At 40.3% G+C, this 20,876-nt stretch overlaps 2 protein-coding genes across 2 annotated transcripts; both read right to left on the bottom strand.

Annotated features, from left to right (window-relative positions):
* Window positions 1–2,646: 2,646 nt before the first annotated feature.
* Window positions 2,647–13,868, bottom strand: tgfb5 (transforming growth factor, beta 5). The gene is made up of 7 exons (XM_034689089.1): window positions 12,247–13,868; window positions 10,954–11,117; window positions 10,360–10,492; window positions 10,162–10,272; window positions 6,791–6,971; window positions 6,217–6,370; window positions 2,647–4,022 (listed from the first exon to the last, which is right to left on the bottom strand). The coding sequence occupies exons 1-7, from the start codon at window positions 12,608–12,610 to the stop codon at window positions 3,864–3,866; spliced, it is 1,266 nt and encodes a 421-aa protein (XP_034544980.1). The 5' UTR covers window positions 12,611–13,868; the 3' UTR covers window positions 2,647–3,863.
* Window positions 13,869–15,327: 1,459 nt separating this feature from the next.
* trmt112 (tRNA methyltransferase subunit 11-2) lies at window positions 15,328–20,173 on the bottom strand. The gene is made up of 4 exons (XM_034690930.1): window positions 19,945–20,173; window positions 18,971–19,072; window positions 18,005–18,097; window positions 15,328–15,674 (listed from the first exon to the last, which is right to left on the bottom strand). The coding sequence occupies exons 1-4, from the start codon at window positions 20,017–20,019 to the stop codon at window positions 15,573–15,575; spliced, it is 372 nt and encodes a 123-aa protein (XP_034546821.1). The 5' UTR covers window positions 20,020–20,173; the 3' UTR covers window positions 15,328–15,572.
* Between the last annotated feature and the right edge of the window lie 703 nt (window positions 20,174–20,876).

Raw genomic sequence — 20,876 nt, 5'->3', positions numbered from 1 at the left:
GAGAACTGCAGTGCCCCTGTGGGTTTTGCCTCCCTTCTGTTTTGTCCCAGCAGGGCCTCAAGTACACCTCTGGTCTCCAAGTTTGAGTGCTTGAGGAATATGGCTTCAATAATGCTGTGGCCACAGATCTGTATCTTCTGTTTCCTCCTGTGTCTCGTTACCGCGGTGCTGCTTGTAAAACTTTGGTTTTATTTTGTGTTTATGTTGTCCTGTTGCCCTGACAGCTGTATTTTAATTCAACTGTCGGAAATAGATAGGAACAATCTCAATCCAGTCGTATAGAATACATTCTTCTCCACAGCTGTAATGTGAGCTATATTTGATGCAGACCAAAAGTGTGGAGGTGAGCACAACTTTTTACGACTGTCATCAAAGGCTCTTTTGCATTTTTGGGTTTGTTTGTGAAGGATGAGTAAGTCCAGAACTAGAGCCATGAATCATGACATGAATCCCTATATGGAGGTTAAACAAGCAGGATATATGTTTGTATGTATGTATGGTGTGCTTTCAGTGTTTAAAGGATCTAGGTGTACAGTCTCACTAGGGGTCAGAGGCACAGACATGCCTTATATATAGAGGGGTGTGTGTGTGTGTGAGGGTCAATATTCACAGCAGACTACCCCTCCCAAGGACAGTGGGACACAGTGTGAGACAGAGCAAGGCGCTGCACCGTGGGATAAGTACAGGTTGGATATAGCAAGGGGTAGTTAAGTGCAAAAGACTAACAGATGCTGGGGCTAGTTTACTCGGGGGGAGGGAGCCTCACCACAAGTCGAGCACCAGCACCTCGACACAATACACACACACACACAAACGTGGACACAGACACAGTGAGGCTGCATTCTCACTGTGGCTCAAAGGACAAAAAAAAAGCAATTTTACTGCGATGGCTGGAGAACAGTTTGTATCTCTTTAAGTTATTTCAATGGCACAAGAAGCCAGAATAAATCCTCTTTGGTATGGTCACACATGCCTACCAAAGAGGAGTTTAACTCTTGGAAATTAAACAGTTGGGTCACCAAAACAACATGCACGCACACACACACAAACACACACATACAAACACACACGTACGTACGCACACACGCACGCACGCACCCTGCTCCCTGCACGAGAATGAGACAGTGTTAAAAACCAAGATCTTTATTTAATGCAACAGTCATGATATCTGTGTCATCATCACTATACTGCTATTGCTAATATTACACATCTTTTTAACTATATTTATTGGGGTTGCAGCCTGACATCTGTATTACTTGTGTTGTTGTAGTCCATCTTGGCCTCTCTGTACCTCCCTCTATCTCACTTTCTAAACACAATCATGGCAGATGGCTTTTGAACATGAGTCTGGTTCTGCTCGAGGTCTCTGCCTGTGAGTGGATGTTTTTCCCTGCCATTGTTGCCAAGTGTTTGCTCATGGGTGATTCATGTTGGGTGTCTCTAAATACTACAACAAAGAGTATGGTCTGCTTCTTTTGTAAAGAGTCCTGAAATAACTTTGGTTATGATTTGATACTATGTAAATGACAATTCATTGATTGACTACAGATATGTAGTCAGTCAATGCTACTTTTTTCTAGGCTGCATAAACATTACACAGAAGTGACATAAGTTACACTTTTAAATTATTGATTGCTTCTACATACTGCTTGTACATATGCTCCATGCTGTTGAGTTGTGCTATTTATTTTGACGTGTGCTGCTGACCTCTTGACAAGGTCGCCCTTGTAAATTAGGTCTTGATCTCAATGGGTCTCATCTGGTTAAATAATTTTATTTTTGACAATCTCACTTACAGAGCAACTGTACACAGCTGCTGTATTTGATGACGTAAACCTCATGTAAAAAAATCGGCCTCAAAGTACGCTATGTCGTTTGTAATTGGATGTAATTCCTTGAATATAATTTGATATAAGTACTGGGTAGAAATGAAAGTATCCAGCCCATACTAAACCATATACACTACACAGCCAAATGCTGTATATACACAGTGTTGGGATCTGTTGGCAGGAGAATGACCTGTATAAGAAGGGAGGTTCTGTTGACTGTCAAATCTGTTATTTTGTACAGAGAGAAAAGACAGCTAGATCCTTTAAATACATGGTTTAAAATCAAAATCACATCAGAATGACCTGAACTCAACTCTTTCCCATGGAACTGTTTTCTGTGTATGAGAGGAGCTGCTGTGTCTGGAAGCACTGAGGCCTCCCTCACCTCCACCTGCTGCTGTCAGCTTCATTTCATCATGTTGATCACATAGGGTTTGTTTGTGTGGCTGTTAATACATGAAGAGATGTTGTTGTGACAACTTTATATATGTCAGACGGCACAGTTTCCCATTCGAATAAAACTTTAATGTCAACCAAGTTTTGAAAAACACGCACACATGACCACACACAAAACAACACACATAAATCCACATCTCACAGTCTGCAGGGTCACTGAGAGTACACTCCCTGTCACATTCAGGAAAAATTTCTCAACAAAACCAGGGAATCATTTCTGTGCTATCACACATGACCCTGCCAGCAACACACACACACACACGCACACACACACACACTTGCACACACACATAGAGCCAGCCACTCTCTCTCAAGCACAGACACACACATACCAAACCACTGGCATACCAGAGAGTCTATATTTAAAATGAGCCTTGGAGATGTTTTTTTATTTCCAGCTTTTAGACATTCTATCAAGAGTGGTCAATGTGGAGAGAAACCAAGTGTGTGTGTGTGTGTGTGAGTGAGGCTGATGGTTAAACACAGGTGAGACACAAATATAATCAGGGCGTAAGAATAGCAATGAGTCAACAGCTTTTTTACAATAGGATAACAAATGCACATTGAGAAAATGAGCACAGGAGTGAGATTACCGAACGTTTGAGTCAAACTCAAAGAGTTACAAATTTGCTAAGGCTGCAAAATACCACCTTCCAAAGTTGTAGCCGTTCCAAATACAGCCCTATCATCCCACGTCTCATTTTCAAAGCCTCTCTTTTCTCCCTCTTTCCTCCCACCGCAAATCCCAGAACCTCGAGTGAGAGAGAGAGAGAGAGAGAGAGAGAGAGAGAGAGAGAGAGAGAGAGAGAGAGAGAGAGAGAGAGAGAGAGAGAGAGAGAGAGAGAGAGAGAGAGAGAGAGAGAGAGAGTGGGAGAGAGAGAGAGAGAGACAGAGGAGATGAGGGGACCGTTTAAATCTAGCGTTCCGTGAGTGGTCGGGTCGGTGTCTGGAAATCTTTCACATCCTGTTTACGCCGGGCAGATTTCAGCCCGGGACCGCAGAGAGCTGGCAGGGCCTCAGCCTGGACACAGCCTCCCTCTCTCTCTCTCTTTTCTATCTGCTCCCTGCCTCCCTCTCCCTAAAGATCTCAGTCTGCGAAAACCTTTCCACACCGCCTCCATCCTATCAACACCTTAAAACCCTAAGCAAACACGCCTAGCTCGCTCTACTGACCATGGCCACAGGAATATACGACCTGTGAGGAATCAAAAAACCTGATAAAAAGAATCCTTTTCATTCAGACCAAATGTGGCCCAATCACACAGCACCCCCTTTTAATATACAGTATGGGTTTAATACAGCCATGTTGTCATATTTACACAGTCCTATATCAGACAGAAAGATCCAGAGATGAAGAAGGTTTTCATGCCTTTAAAGAATCGCAGCAGATCCGGACATTTGAGTCACGTAGCGTAGAAATATAACATCGGAAAAGTCTCTTAAGTGTGATGAGTCTGTAAAGATTATTGAACAAAGGGTCCATCTGTCCTGTGGTCTTTGTTTCCCTCATGAATGAAGCAATTCGTAGTCCAGGGCCTTTAATAATCCTCTTTGCCTGCCTCACCTCTTCCCATCAATCTAGCGGCATTTGCAAGATTTGACGACCATGTTGGAGAGTTGCTCAACACGTGGCGTGCGGCCGATGAAGTACATGATGGTGAGGGGTTCCAGGTCCTGGGGAACGCAGCAGGGGGTTGCCGAGGCCTCAGGATTCAGCTTGTTGTACAGGGGCAGGATCTGACCCAGGAAACAGAGACAACCATGAGCGTTAATCGAGGCGTGAGAAACATCGAGCAGCTTTCCAGTATAAAAACTGTTGATTTATGTTGGTGAATTTGTTTGGCAAAAATTCTGCATTTGGGTTCTATCTTTATAGTCATGTACATTTTCCGACAATCAGAATTAAGTAACACTTGACGATTGGAGAGGAGACTTTGAAATGATACACACAGAATCTTCTAATACAGGTGTATACATTAATCTATTTTAGTCCAAACAAGTTAAAAATACTTGTGGTTCATCCCATACATAAAATGTCAGTGTATACGTTTTTCCTTTTTGTCTTTCAAATACTTAATATGTTTAACAAGAATGTCCTCATACTGACGAACCAAGCAAATCGAACCGTGCAAAAGCAACAGTGGCAAATTATCAAATACGTTTAAAAAATCTTAAATATTACTAAATATCTTCTACAACAGAATCTGGGGAACCAAAATAAAAGAGGAGGTTCTGTAAGAGTCAGTGCGGCTACAGTTCCAGTCAGGCCGTGTTGCGCAACAGTATATGTTCTGCAACGGGCTTCAGCGAGGTGACAGCCCATTTATGATGCTGGGGTTAACCGATCTTAGCTAACTATGGTGTTCAGACACCACTAACAATGCACACTGAGCTCATTTAAGGGCAAATGTCAGCCGCCTTTTTAAGTTTCTGTACACTGAAGTCGAGCTGGAGGTTTATTCTGTCCAGACCGGATAGTTTTACAGAAGGGACTAAAGATCACTGGAAGAGGATTTCTATTCATAGGATTTGGCTGCATCCATCCCTCTGTTGTTGTTTACATTAAAAACAAGGGATTGTATTATTTGGAAAAACAAATAAAAAATCATATTTGATAATCTAACTCACTAGTCTGAGCAATAAAATATATCATGTTATTTGTATCTGCAATCAGTCATTTGGAAGGCATGGGTGATTAATGCTATTGTCAATACAAGTTTTGGTGACAAACTAAAACAACACATCTTATATGTTGACTGTTTATTTGACTAAAGCAGCAGTTATTGCTTTGGCTCAAATATTAAATTAATTCAATTTGACTTAAAATTATTTAAAAAATGTTTCCTGGTCTCGATGTTGATTTATATCATAAAGAGTCTGATTAAAGCCAATTAAATCCTCCAAAGTAGGGGTTCCCAAAGTGTGGATTGGGACCTCCTGGAAGGTCACGAGACACAAATGGGAGGTTGTGAGAAGCCTTCCAGAATGTTTTTTTTTTAAGTTGTCTAAAAATATTTATTATTATTATTATTTATTATTGTTTATCTTCCTTTTTGTTTGTACTGTTAATCATTATTATTTCTTTATTTTTATTATTATTTTTGTATTTTTTGTATTTATTTATTTTTTCTTCTCTTTGTTGGTTTCCCCAGGACCTGGTCAACTTGTTGTGAACAAAGAAATACTGAAAAAATGCAACAAAAAAAAATTTGAATGACGAAAGTTATCTAAAATAGTATATTTTACCCATGACTCCTAAGTTTAGAGTTAGTGAACAGTTCATTATTAAAAGCATCAGTAGCAGTAGGTTAATTCATAACAGCACAGGAAACACAGCCACATGCTCATAGAGGTAGGCTAGTTTTCTGCAGACCAGCTAAATGAAGCCACATTAAATCACTTTGAGGGACAGTGGGGGTAATGAGTCTTTAGCACCTATATTTTGGGGGTCGCGGGCTGAAAAGTTTGGGAACCCCTGATCTAAAGTGTATCAGTTTTTAGTGCTTTGAGGTGTTTTTGCCTTTATCGGATAGGACATCTGAATAGAGAACGCAAACAGAGGGAGTAGAGAGTGAGAGAAGAAATGGTCAAGGCTGGGAGTTGAACCAGTGACCACTGCAGCAGGGACTACAGCCTCTGTATACTGGGCACGCTTAAAAATAGGCCAACAGCTCCCTTTGAGATTTTTTGACAGTACCAGTGGAGCACTAATATGCAGCCAGCCCTGATCATTATGTTTGAGATGTATTTCATTCTGCCTCCTGTAGACCACACCCAAGCTGATTCCTCCTCTGGTCCTGTTAAGTGAAAGCTCCACAAACAGTAGACATCCATCCCTGCACACCATGTGCTGACCACTCCTCCACAGAGACAGTCACACAGAGTTTACTCATCAATCCCCAGCAGATATCTGACAGAGAGGCCTTCTCACCATGTTATAGTGGTTGTTGGCGCTCCAGAGGTATGGGCAGTTTCCAGCACAGAAGTTGGCTTTGTAACCTTTGGGCTCATGGATCCACTTCCAGTTGAGGTCCCGCCTGAAGTCAATGTAAAGCGAGCGCAGACAGCAGCCCTGGTCTGAGCCGCTGGAATAGAACACACACACAGAAGTATTTCAAGCTCCCATCGTGATGCTGCTCTAGGTGTAGGGCAGAGGCCAAAAGTTGGGTCATGGGAAAATGACATCAAGTCATCACTGAGAGAGCAGCCATCAAAAGGTAATGACTATGCAGAGCTGCCAGTGTTTCCCCCTGCAGTGAGAGGAACTCTAAAGAAAACACTCTAAACTCTCTAAACACAGAACCAGTAATGTTGGTTTAGCCTCACAATAATCTGCAGAATGAGTTTTGGGTCAGGAGAAATAAAACTGAAATCCTCCACACACCACAACTACATTTCAGAATTATAAAACAACAAATCCTCAGAGAAATGTTAGTGCTCTCAGTCATTCACACACACAGTAACCACACTCACACACACATATGCTGAGCTGGTTGGCAGCCTACCGGGAGCAGGTCGAGGTGTCTGTGGCAGCCGCCCTCTTCTTGCGGTTCTTCTTGGCCGGGTTGTCCACTCTGTCACTGGGCAGCAGGGTAAGGATGAGGTGTGGCGTCTTGGTGGTAAAGTCTGCCTGACCTTTGACCTGACCAGGCTTTCTGATCTGACGGAGCTGCTCATCGTCTACACCTGCGGAGAGAGCGTCACAGTTCATAAACCTGAGGGTCTGGTGAATCAAGATGCTGCAGCATGAACTCGAGGGGTTACACGACACAAACACTTTCACACGGACTGCTCAAGGGAGAGATGCTCGCTGTTATTCCACCTTATTTTTCTGCATAAAAAGTAAAAACACTGGGGCGCCGTTGGCCTAGCGGTCTAAGCACGCGCCCCATATACAGAGGCTATAGCCCGCATCGCAGAGATCGTAGTTTCGATTCCAGCCTTGACCATTCACTGCATGTCCTCCCTCCCTCTCTACTCCCCACACTTGCTGTCTCTCTTCAGCTGTCCTGTCCATTTAAGTCAAAAATGCCAAATACTATCACTTAGAAAAAAAAAAAGGTAAAAACACAAAGAGAGATAGGCACTGTTTTGCTCTAAAGGTTGCAGTGGAGGTAGGACCAGAGCTGGGTAATTGTCTATGTGACTTTTAAAGGATGTCTTACATGCACGACTCCAAAGCAGTATGCAGGAACTAAGACCCCGCAGTAAATACAGGAATATCTAGCATTTAGCAGAGGATGAGATCAACTGCTGCAACGTGAGCAGGCACAATTATTGTAAGTACAGTAATAGACAATAATAAGGACATATTGTTGTTTAGAGAGCAGTGTTTCTGCCTTAAGCATATGTTATATGTCACACTGGAGGTAATTTTTTGCATGCATCACATCAGTGCCTCTTTGGCTTTAGAGAGCCAGCATTCTGACTAATACTGACTATACTTGAGCCATAACAGACTGTCATTGTTTGCTTCAGGGTAAGAAAAATGAAGACAACATCATGGCGTACCTTTTTACTTATTACAGTGTCTTTGTGTTAAAAGGGTCTGGTGATTAGCATGGAAGGAAAACTGTGCACTGCCAAACAAATGATGTTATTTTTCTGGACATTTGTTTAATTTGTGGCTTCTTTTCATTGTGCAAAGAATAGTTTCCTCTCTTCGGGCTTATGATCAGATGAAACAATCTGGAAAAGGAAAAGTCTTTCATTAGCGGAGCCACTCACGAGTGAATATATACACAAACCATGAAGAGGGTTAGAGAGGAGAGGGTGCTTCATCTTAAATTATGACAAGACTAGAAGTTTGGAAAGTAATGAGTAAATACCTTGAAATAATGACAGAGGTTCATTGTCAGTACTAACCACATTTTCACATATTCTGCTCATGAGTTTCCTCCACTGCAGCTCAGGACTTTAAACTCTTAAGTGTTTTTCCAAAAGGCAGAGAGACAGATTATACTTTGATTATTGCTGATGACATTTTACAGTACTTGGATAGAAATAAATACATGATACACTGCTCTCCTCAGCCAGGAATGAAGGCCTGACTGTTTATGTCTGATTTCATGTTTTTTCAAGTTTTCTTGGCCAATAGAAGCACATGAGCTGGAAACAAGCCGCTACTTGTCTTACATCAGTATCAAAAGTCAACATTTTTTCCAAGCAGTGAAAAAAAAAAACCTTGGCTCAGCCGTGAGTAAATTCTGAAGAAAGTGCCGTAATTTGGAGCCTAAATGAAGAAACACAGACAGACTGACGTTTAATAGTTTCACAGTGTGTGGAGAAACAGTTTCTCCATTATTCGTGCAGAGTAGAGTCGAAATGATTCATGAATCATTCTGGAGGCGCCTTGCAGAAAAGACTCCACTTAAGGTTCACATTTTGTGACCTGCTGCGCGGATAAATCTTCTGCAAAGGCTTTTAAAGTTCTTTTAAGACTTTTACTACCAGCAATAAAATAAAGATTGCTCATCCTTTGTGGCCATTGGGATAAAAACTTCCATATCAGATCTTTTGCTGACTGAATGTCATGCTTGCAGATTTTTTTTTTTTATGCGTTGTGGTTGACTCAACAGCTAATTTTTCTTGTGCAGCCTGGATACAACTTATGTAAACAAGTCAACCACAAACAACTGGCATCCACACAAAATTGCTGCAGCCCTCAGAAAAGTCAGAAATCATATGTTTCAAGACGAAACTAAAATCTTTTCTGGATGTCTCCTTCTGTGACATGAAACAGCTTGTCTCCATCAACTCTCTTTCAAGGAGTTATCTGGTCAATAAATACAGTTAGAGATTTAGTGTCACAGAGTTTTACACCTAATGTTATGTCAAGCAAACTTGTTCAGCAATGTACCCCTTTGGAAGTCCTTTCATAAGCATCTCCTGATAGTTACGGTTAAAAAAAAGCTGATGTAAAGAGGAGAAATACAGCACTGAGCCGATAGTCTCTGATTCACTTAATAACAACCTGGTTACTGAAAAACACTTGGTAGGATGCCCTGATGTCATTTTACTGAGGTCATTTCTCCAAGCAGAGTTACCAAAGAAACTGGTGTGAGTTTAACCCTCCTGTTATGTTGCGGGTCAAATTGACCCTTTTAAAAGTCTATTTTAGGCTATATATGTCTTCCAAACCAGCTAAATGCAGTTTAAAAATCAGGGAAGCATGTGGCAGAAGAGATGTCGTGTTAATTTATCAACATCACTTCATAAAAAATAAATAAATTCAATATGTAAAATAAAATTCGAAAAAATCTGTCATAAAAAACTATTGTATTTATCTTTGAGCTTTCCAATGTACATTTAAAAAAGTTTTAACATTAATTTCCAATGCATGACGAGTGAGTTATCCTCATTGAACCATGATCTGTGAAAATTAAAGAACACAAATGGTCTAAATCTTGATTTAAATAGTTGGTAATGGAGTTAAAAATTAGATTTAAAAAAAAGTGTATTCTGACACTTTTGGATAATTGAATATGCCCCAGGAACATTATTGCTGTTCCAAAGAAATGAACATAACAGGAGGGTTAAAATAAGTAATAAAAGTCTTGTTTCTGGTTCTAGCATGACTTTTTGGCTCTGTTATGGCTTCATTTTTCTCTTCTAGCTCTGAACTTTCAGCTTCATCCCTGCCACAGTTCTACCAAAGGTTCTTGATTTTGTCATAAAGTGTGTTTAATGGAACTTTTTAAAATTCAACTCATTGTTGTATTGCTATTTTAGGAACTATGAATTATTGTTTTTATAAATGAACATTTGAGAAAAATCTCAAGCACCACCAGCTGCTCTGATGAATACTCCTAAGAAGCATTAGAGGAATACTGCTTCAGTCATCTCCTCTGTGCATACTGTGAAAACAAGAACCAACCTGCAAACAGAGCCTCCAGCTCCTCACTCTTATTGGGAACGATGTTGTTGGTGGACGGGATGAAGGTGCAGCAGGGACAGTGGACGCCCAACTTCAGGCCCAGATTATTCTCTGATGAGCAGGAGAGGAGACAGGGACGTTATGAAGATGAAATTCACAACCAAAAGACAAGGCTTTCCAATGTGTGCTTAGGCTGACCTGCATCTGACACCCAGTCCTTAATGGTCTCAGTGACTTCCACAGAAATCCAGACTCCCTTCGCCTTTGGCTGCATGGTGCGGGAGTCAATGTAGCGCTGAGTGGAGGTGCTTTCCTCATCTTGCTTCAGAAGCTTAATGCAGACACATTTACAGGGACGATGATGGAAATAAGATACAAAGTCTGCCAGGATAATCTATCACCAGTGTTACTTTCATAGTGGTTAACGGGCCAGTGAGTTCTTGTTCTTCTATTTTTACATGACAAATGAACAGCACAACAAAAGTTCTGTTTTCTCAATTTTCTGGGGCTATTTTCTTTTGTAGGTTCAAATATCACCTAAGGGCCAAAATACAAGGATAGTTTTATTTAGTAAAAGTTTAGTGCCAGTGAAGTCTTGAAATCCTGAGAGAGAAAAAAATCTACAAAAACACAGAAATCACTGATTTGTATCTGTCATGTTGACAAGAAAAGAGATGTTGATTGTCCTTGATAAAGCATTTTTTTCTCACTGATTTTGTTATTAGTTGCTTTTTTTGTTGTTCTGCTGCAGTCAGAGTAATACACAGGTGTTGTTGTCATACTGTTGTTTACCTGATAGATCTCCACCCTCTGCTCAGAGGCCCGGGCCTGTGGGTTGGGAGCCCTAAAGATCCTGAACTCAGCTTTGACCAGGGTGCTGTTGGTTAGGTCCACACTGCTGACGTCAAAGTGGACTACTCTGTAGTGGGGGTTGGGGGCCGTTGGCTGAACTGCATCTGGATGTGAAAAAGTCCAAAGTATGACTAATGATCCAACAACAGCTCATGTTGTATTTATACTACTGGATGAAACAGTGCTGTGATGCATTGTCTCACACATAATTACTGCTGATGAGTCTCCAAACTTAATTACAGGTTTTGGAGAAGTGAGAAAAATGTGTCTGGTTTTTTTGTTTAATGTATGGGTTTTTACAGCATTAAACATCACCTCCCAACTTGACAGTTGTACAATTATGTTACCAAGAAGTACCCAGTGCATTAATCTTATAAAAAAGGTCTATCAACATGATGTTTTGTGTTTGGTAGCTGCAGTGACAACCCACATCTGGCAGTGCGCCTTCACAAAGCTGATGAGAGCTGAGTGCAATGCTTAAAAGTACATCCACAGTAGCTGTGAAGCAGGCAGTGCATTTACAGCTCCCCAAGACTGTAATTCTATATTTTTAAAAAGTAATACAACCAAAAACATTATGTTTAAATACTACATTTAAGAGAAATTTGATACACAGATACTGGAGAGTTTGTTACTTATACCTTTACTCTTCTCTGCCTCAGAGTATCTGACAGGTTGTCATCGTCTGTTAGAAACTGTATTAAGTATTGTGCATTTGCACCAGATCAAACTGCCCTGTTGTATATATCAGTTAGAGTTTTAAACCACCAACACAACATGCAAACCTTTGCAACAATGCCCCAGTATTTATCTAATGAATGGAACCTTTAAATCACCTGTTTGAGTTTAATCTCATTAAGTAGACTCTTCTGCCAAAACTCTGGTGCCCTTACCTGAAAAATATTTTGAAGGCAAGACTCTAACCTGCAAAAATGCTCTACACATTATACTAGCAGGAACTGCATTGATTCCACTTGACACTGTAGGGTGGACAGGTAAAGTTGAAGTCTATTCCATAAGTTCTTCAATAGACTGAAACACTAAAATTAAAGCTATTAAGAAGATCGATTGTGATGTTTCTGATATGTTATTAAAGGTCCACAAGATTAATTTCACCTGACAAAAACAACAGGAAAGTATCATGGAATAAGTTTTCAATGTTGACCCCATTTGATTCCCATATGGGATCTCGGACCACACATTGAGACCCCCCTCTACATGGTTTGGACTCACTTGTGTCGGTGCGGGGGGGCAGCATGTCAATCCTCTGCACCTCCTTGGCGTAATAATCCTCCTCGCTGCTCTCGCGCTCACACGCAGACTCGGCCAGACGCGCGCGCTCCTTCTGCAGCTCCCGCGTGCTGTTGTACAGCAGCATGACCTCCGCCGGGACCGGGCTCGGCTGAGGGTCGTCGTCGTCGTCGTCCGGCGGGCTGCGGATGCGGAGCTTGCTCAGTATCTGTCCGCGGACTGCCTCGATGCGCCGGGACTTCTGCCTGTCCAGGTTGATGGACTGACACGTGTTGATCCCCTCCACCAGCAACACACCGGAGAACCGGAGGAGGAAGAGCAGCAGCGAGAGGCGGAGGAGCAACATTGTCCGGTTGAGAACACAAGAGGGACTGGACTACCGGGGTAAAAATCACTGTGGTTGACCGAAACCAAAGCCGAGTCTCAGTTTGCGCAAAGTGGTTTAATATTTTAAACTGAGGGTTTAAACGAAGTCACCAGAATGTTCTTTATCATAACACAAAAAGCCAAATAATTGATATCGACTTTGAACAGGCTAATTTTGGTCAAAACCGCTCTGTGGAAAAAAGAAAAACCACATCTGCTGACTACATCTAATCTGCTAAAGAAATTATATAACACCACTCACACACGTGCCTGCTTATTTTAACACAAGACTCAAAGAGGCATTGTCGTTTTATCTTATGAATAAAGTATAACGTATTAAATCTGAATATAACACTTTTTATTTAAAAACTTCTACTCACACTTAAACCAAACTCCACTGTAAAACCTTAAACTATGTTGTGAGGAAGCTCTGCTTAACTCCAGTCCTGTGCGCTCAAATGCTGCGGCGGTGTCCCGCGCCAGTGCGTGCGCGCTTTCCGCGTAAAGATGAGGTAAAGATATTAAGCTATTGTCCAACCGATACGTTTTATCCGTCTCCGTCTTCCTTCGTCCATCCTCGGATAATTGATCAGCTTTCATGAGAAACAGTCATCACAGGAGCTCAGCCCATGTCGTAAAATCTCCAAACAAAAACCTGAGCTGCTCTCTTCATCTGAAGCAGCCCAGCTCCAGAGCTTCTGCCTCCAAAAGACCCATCTGTGAGGCGAGGAACTGGCCCATACCCGCTTTTAGAAAGTATAGCTACTGCTTTTAAAAAAATGCCCAATGAGGTCTTCTTATTCCGTGTTATATGTAAACAGCCTGCACTAAAATGTAGGAAAACTGTTGATTTATGTTGGGAAAACCATGGTGGGCCTGTTGATCCCCCTCATATAAACATCAAAACACGGAAAAAAAAGTCAGACGTCATAAAAAGACATGACGCAGAAAAAAATATCTGAAAGAAGCCCTTGTGCCGAGAAATTAAAAAGGAGCGTTTACTCGGTAAGTGCTGGTCTGAAAGCTCTGCTGAAAAAATTGAGACCTGCTGCTGCATGATGGGACTCCATTATTCTGCAGGTCCTCTGTGAGAAAAGCAGACACAGAGGGAGGTGGAGGATGGAGGGAGGGACTGGATGTGAGAGGTTGGTGGTGGTGGTGGTGGTGGTGGTGGGGCGGGTTGCCACCAAAGTAAAGGGAGTGTGTGATTATGTAGGCAAAAGCCATCTTCTCTCACCAGTGCAGGCACACACACACATACACACATTTTGCAATTTCTGCTCTCCACAAAAATGCTTGCACCGCCCTCTCCGTGCAGGTAAACAAGGACTTATCAGGCTTGGAGAAATAGTGAGACATTTTGGTAAATACAGTTTACTGCTTTCTTGATGAAAAAAAGTTTGACCTCAGTTTACTCTTATGTCTGTACAGCAAACATGAAGCAAGCTTGGAGTTAATCTAGCGCAATGTGACCACCAGTGGAAGCAGCTAGAGCCAAGTTTGGTCAAAGGTAACAAAATCATACCAACACGTAGAGATAAAAAATTATTTGTATCTTGTTTGTTTGACTAGAAAACAACAGAGGGTAAACAGAACTTTTACACTTCCTTTTTCGGGTGTGTCTGATTCAAACAATTACAATATGAGGTGTTTATTACAGAGCTTCAGAGGTGTTTTGTTTTCTTTGAATGGAGCAGGGTTAGCCATTTCCAGCTTTTAATATGCTAAGCTGATGAAAAAGCAGAGAAGCAGAATTTATCCCAAAATATTTAGCTAAATCTTTTTTAGTAAATAATTTAACGGAGGACAGATAAATTAGATGTCTCAGTTTGCTCCTTTCTAAAATGCAGCTTTACAAAGGATGTCAGTGATATATTCAGTTAAAGCTTATTCATGATAGCTTGAGGCTTATCCTAATTTCATTAAATCACTTCACAGCCCATCCCTTTTTATCTTTATCTTTTCCAGCTTTCAATCTTGGCCCTTTTCTTTCCTCTCTGCTTCTCTTAGGTCTCATTGTTAATTACAGCTCAAGACTCAGAGAGGACTGTTAATCTGTCAGGGGTGGCTTTTATTGCTGCTCTGCTGCCATCCCATTATACCGTTATTATAGTTGCGGGTGCAAGCCTGTAATTGCTCTAAGTAGAAGGGAAAGGTAGAAGAGACTGAAGCTGCCTCGAGGCTTCTGGTCAGGGCACCCCCCCCCCCCCCTTCTCCTCCTTTATCGTCTGTCCTGGCAAGGTTTCTAAAAATGATACCGCCTGCGAACAAACATGCTCCTGTTCCAACTTGACTGGCTGCTGCAGCGTCTCAGACAGCCAAATGGAACAAGTTTAATTTGTCTCTGTGCCAGTTTGACTCTTTCGTAAAGACATCGCACTCACCATGAGGCATCTCCTAACAGCAAGCCACCAGAGTGCGGTGTCGTGTGTGTGCTGTGATGGATGGCATAAAAGAAAAAAAAGAGAGACTTCCTCAAAAACAACTGCTCGCTTGCCTGCTTTTTTTTCTGACTCTTTTCCTCAAAGCCAAATATAGACGAGCCACTGCCACGTCATCTGGCCCTCAGCAATTTCTTAAACCCTGAGAGAGGGCGAGATGGGGTTCAGAGCTCCGTCACTCACCCATGCAGCTCTGGCATGTCTGTAATATAAGTGAATCCATGTTTTCCACAAAAACCTGAAAACGGTTTGGCTGTCATGGAAATCAGGACAGTTTTATTGAAAAAAAAAAAAAAAACAGAACACAAACAGTTACAAAAATAAATACAGATAAAACCACCGGGGGTTCGTCTAAGGGAACTTTTCCATCTGTTATTCTTTAAAGCTTTTTCCGCCACATTAACGTCAGAACTATAATCAATCAACCAAACGGTGTCCAGCCTCTCTCTCAGTACAAGCAGCTCCATCTTTGAGGGAAGAGTGTGTGTGCCGGAGGTCTGTCTACACCTCGTCCTCATTCAGCAGCATGTTGGGGATTCCCCTGGTGATCGGGAACTCTCGTCCTGATTCAGGACACCGCAGACAGCCTTCTATCACCTCCACCTGCAGCACAAGCACACACATACACACACACACACACACAAGAGAGAGGAGGTATGAGGTCACCACAAGATGTCATCATAGAGCAAAACAAATTGTGTTTTTATGTGCCAAAAGTTAAAGCAAGAAAGGGCTTCACCGCTGCCATACTCCTGGTTAGAGTGGCTTGGAGAAATATCTTTGATGACGGACACAGGACCGAACATGTGCTATTTGCTGATGATTTTTTTCGGTACCTCTCTTGAAGTTCAGGAAGGTCAACACTTAATTTATCCTCATCATTTCAAACAACACCCAGATTTTTGATTTAAGTATCTGATAAATAAACAGCTTCAGCTTCAAGTGCGATATATGCACATCATATGAAGACAGCAAGATGTCTAAAGTTTAAAGATCCACTTAGGAGCTTTTAAATGGTAATGAAACCAACTGTTATCAATACTGATGGGTCTCTTTATGGCTAACAACAGCAAACCAGGCCATCAGGGACAAGTCTGAGCCCTTATATCTCATTGTTTTTGATGCCTGGAACTTTTGCCCTGGTGGAGGTGTTAGACAAAGTGACGACCAGCAAACTGCAGAAACAGCTACTTTTAAATTTTCCAGTGCAAAGATTTTTGATGAGTGGAAACAAAGGAAGCAAGACGTTGTTAACCATAATTCCCCATTTAAGTGTAAAAGAGTTCCTATGTACCACTTTCAAATCCAACCCAATCCACTTCATTGATACAGTACATTTTAAAGACCAAAGTTTACCTAAGTAATGCAAAGTGAAATGAAATAAGTTAAACACAGAACATAAAAAAACACTGTAAACAATGAAAATATAAGCCAATAAAAAAATAACCAAAGACAGAGACCACACAACTTCCATGCTGGGTTAAAAGCCAGGAATAAAAATAAGTATGTGATTTAAAGTTGGTAAGGTCGGGAATGTTCTATCATGAGGGTGCAGCTCATTCCACAGTTTGGGGGCCAATGCCGAGAAGGCACGATCACCCCTGGATTTCAGCCTGGTCTTAGGGACCACAAGAAGCAGTTGATCAGCAGACCTCAAAGACCTTGAGGGGGTGTAGCCTAGGAGGCCGGATATGTACTGTGGTGCTATTCCATTTAAAGATTTAGAAACAGACGACAAAACCTTATAATGAATCTTTACATGGACAGAGAGCCGATGGAGAGAAGGATGGATGGGGGTAATGTGCTCTCGCTTATGAGTACCAGTTAAAAGATGAGGATCAGCATTTTGGACTAACTGCAGATGTTAGAGGAAGGAAACACATTCAACAGGTGTGTCGGATCTTAAAGATAAAAACACACTTTAGAGAAACGCATAATGTAAACAAAATGTTTGTTGAAAAGAAAACTCTGCAGGGTAGCTTCAAGTTCAGTTTCAGTTTAGTATAATTTTCCAGTCTGCCACTGCAGCCAATCCAGAGTCCAGTAGGTAGACAGGTGGTGGAGTGCAGGGGGTCAACATACTTTAACATACTGACCCTGTAGTTTTTTTCTTATAGGGGTTAGAATAAAGTCTTTAACTGAAATATTTGAGTTTATGTTTGATCTCTCCAAAAAAACCGAATGAACAAGGTGACATTATGAAAAAAAGACACTTCAGGAAATGACCTGAGGAAAGCTTAGTCACTAATTGCTGTTGCCAGTAATAGAAGCAGGAAGTCTTTCTTTGTTAAAGAGTAAATATTGTGAGATCTTTTGGTTTTAACCGAAAGGTGTATTTAAGTGTTCCAAACAAAGCTATCCCATAATTATCATAATGACTCACTGTGTGAACTGAAGGAAAGGAAACACAGCTGCATATACACAGTTTATAATATACAGATAGGGCCAATGCCTTTATCCCTTTGTGTTGAAAATGTAATAAGGCTGGTGGAAAAGTGTTGGTTTGAATGGGAATACAGATCTACTCATGAATTTTACTATTTACCCCAAAACAGGGATTTTTTTTAACAAGCAAATGAAAACAAAAACAAAAGTTAAAATTTTTCATAATGATTAAATCATGCTTTTGGCAATTCTTTAAGCAATGTTAATGCAGAAATGCCCAGGATTCTTAGGTTTCAGCTAATATCTAACTCTCTGACTGCTGATGATATTATAATGCATATTTCATTGTATTATATAATTATCTTTGCCATATTATATTATGTTATATTACATTATTATTGTTTACTACAACTTACTTGTAAAACAAGCAGTTGCTGCCCTTACCAAGAATGTAACCACAGTATACCAACAACCTACCTTTTAGTAAAAGGAATAATGGTAAAAAGAAACCCTACAAAGTCTTCACAGGTAGGACTGGTCCTCCTCACCTCTAACAGCACTCTGTGCACCTTCTTCAGGAAGTCTTCGTCTTTGTCGTAGTCTGTTATCAGCTCACCTGGAAGGTCCTGTCGGTGACCCAGCTAAAGAAGAAAAATAAACTGTAATGTTCGAAGTGGACTGTTTTAAAGTCTTGCAAAGAAAGAGACCAAAGTGGTCACCATGTCTTTGAACACTACACAAACCCCAACATGTAATACACATCAGCAAACAGAATACTTTAGGCTAGCCCTTTAAAATGTTAATGTGAAACTACTCCAAATGATAAAATAACCCTCTTGTGTATGTTGTTCCAAAGACACCTGATAGTTTGAGAAACTGCCCTCTAATAAGCCCTGCCTGGGGGGATTAGGTCATTATTTATTCAACCCTTTCTGGTACTACTGATGATGTGTTTCCAACAAGAAGAAAAAAATCAATAAAGAAAAGTGCCTGCTTCCCTGTGACGGCTTCAAATGCACACTCAATCCATGATACAAGTATCATTTTCCAGTTTTGTAATTTTGAGCAGTGACCACCAGGCATTATTCTGTGTTGTCAATGTTCACAGTGTTTTTCCTACAGTTTGACTGAAGCCTGAAACGATTGTGAAATCCTCTGCTAATTACAGTACATTAGAATAATAGGTGGTTCTCCTTTTCACTAAAATAACCCTGAATAGTTGATGCTTTTCAATTGTGATTATGAGACAAATTTCCTTCTGTTTGTCGAGCCAAAATCCTGACTTTTTTTATTAGCGCTCTTAGAAGGGTTAGAAAAGATTTTCTTTGCAGGTCTCTGATTTCTTTTCTTGTGTTGTTTTCCAACCATCAGTCCCACAGGAAAGTTTTTTCCTCCATTTAAAATAACCAATTGTCCAAATTAGCCTCAAATCCTTGTTTATATATTTTTACACAACATCGTATCAATAAAGTGAGACATTAAGAGCTTTCATATATCAGTTGCAGCTGACTCACCTCCTCAGCAGCCTGGACGAGAGCGCTCCACTCCAATTTGGGGATCATCCGGCTGACAAACTGAGAGTTGAACTCCACCTCATTCATCTTCACCTCAGTGGCCTTTACAGAGAAAACACCAGGAGGGAAACACAACTCATCAGAGCTGTCCTTAAGGGTCCTTTAACAACAACTAGCACTGTGGCTGTGTTTGAAAACACATTTCCTACTATTGTTATGAAATATTTTGCAGTCTGTACAAGAAATCAACATTTTTTTAAACAATAATTATTTTTCATGACACTCTTAATCTGTATAAATGTACACAAGTGTATAATCCAAAGCTACTAATATGTTATGTAACTATTTTTTAAACTACATGTGTCTTTACATACAATCAGCACAAAGAATAATACCTTTATCACATCATTTACTTTTCTTGTGTCAATTTTCAATGGAGATCATGACATATTCTTCTTCATACAGTTGTAATGTACCATACTCAAATGTTGCTATGTTCATATCAGGATAAAAAAGGAATACAAAATTGAAAACAACAACACAGGGACCCAAAAATGAGATAGAATAGGTTAAGTTGGCACGTTTACAGTGATTAAAACATAAAGAGGCTACTTGCATCGGTCGCTTGATATAAATGGTATCTAATTCTTAAAATATTTTTTGCTTCTAATCTTATTTGATTCACTTTTGATAACCTTTTTCATTTTTGTCTTTAACCTTAATTGCTGCAGATCCACCTGCATCTTCCCTCTGAAGTACAATTCATCTCATCCTACATGGTCCTCACTTTGATCTAGCTTATTAAGACTACCTCCAAATAAATACCTGTCACGTTCAATAACACAGCACAAGTGGAGAGGTTTGTTGTTTATCCACTCTCTCATTACGACGAGTCACAAAGCATAAAAATGGGACCTTAAAACTTAATTGTTTTTAAATCATACAGTGAGCAGCTAGCAGTTCTGCTAGTTTACCTTGATGAGGAGCGGGTATCCTTTAGTTACTCCCTTCACGTGAGATGTCAACATATTATGCGTGAGCAGCTTCATGGTTACAGATGTTCAAAGACACAGTCAACTGCAAAACCCGTTTTTTTAAGATCCTACAGACAGTTCTAGTCTATCTTCATAAAACTCACGCTGAAGCGTTTACATGTGGACCGGAAGTGATGTGGTTGCGTCGCTAAAAAAGTTCCCCGGCGACTTTCTTCCCCTACACGTTGGTTCCTCTAGAGTTTAAAGGCATTGTGAAGACTTTTTATTAACAAAGACAGTTGTCAGGATATGGTGGAGAAATATGTTGCAAATTGGGGAGACTATTTGAAATACATTGGTAATGTGGATTGAGCTTGAACTAAGGCACACATATTGTATAGAACTGTACTGCTGATATTAAAGTGGAGTAGATCATGGTGCATGTTTGTTTTTGTGTTTTGTTTTGTTTTTTTAACTGTGGGTTTTGGTCTCATTTATTATAAGTTAAATGTGTTTATTTTTATTTACATGTTCATTTATATTATTATTTTATTTATATATATTTTCATTTAAAAAAAAATAAAGTTATTTATTTTTCACCCAAATGTGATAAGTCTTATGTAAAAATCAATAAAATACTACTTACAAAAAAAACAAAGACAGTTATATTTTTCATAATACTTAAGATAAATCATTAATTATTATACTTAAATCTCCTTTATAGCAATTTAAATCCTATAGAGTACATCTAAGGTCCTTGACTAATACCACTCGGGCCGATTAGCTTTTACTTTGACATGCAATTCAAAGCATTAGTCAAGCATGTCTTCAGTGTCAATGTCTAACAAAGTTTAGAAATAGATATTTTCTCAGCATCTGAATATAAACATATTGAAGTAGTTTAAAAAAGGCAGTATGAAGCTAAATCGAGT

This window comes from Notolabrus celidotus, chromosome 8, assembly GCF_009762535.1.
Source record: "Notolabrus celidotus isolate fNotCel1 chromosome 8, fNotCel1.pri, whole genome shotgun sequence".
Classification (NCBI taxonomy): domain Eukaryota; kingdom Metazoa; phylum Chordata; class Actinopteri; order Labriformes; family Labridae; genus Notolabrus; species Notolabrus celidotus.
The sequence above is the reverse complement of the archived record's forward strand: the minus strand, read 5'-3'. Positions and strand labels throughout refer to the sequence as shown.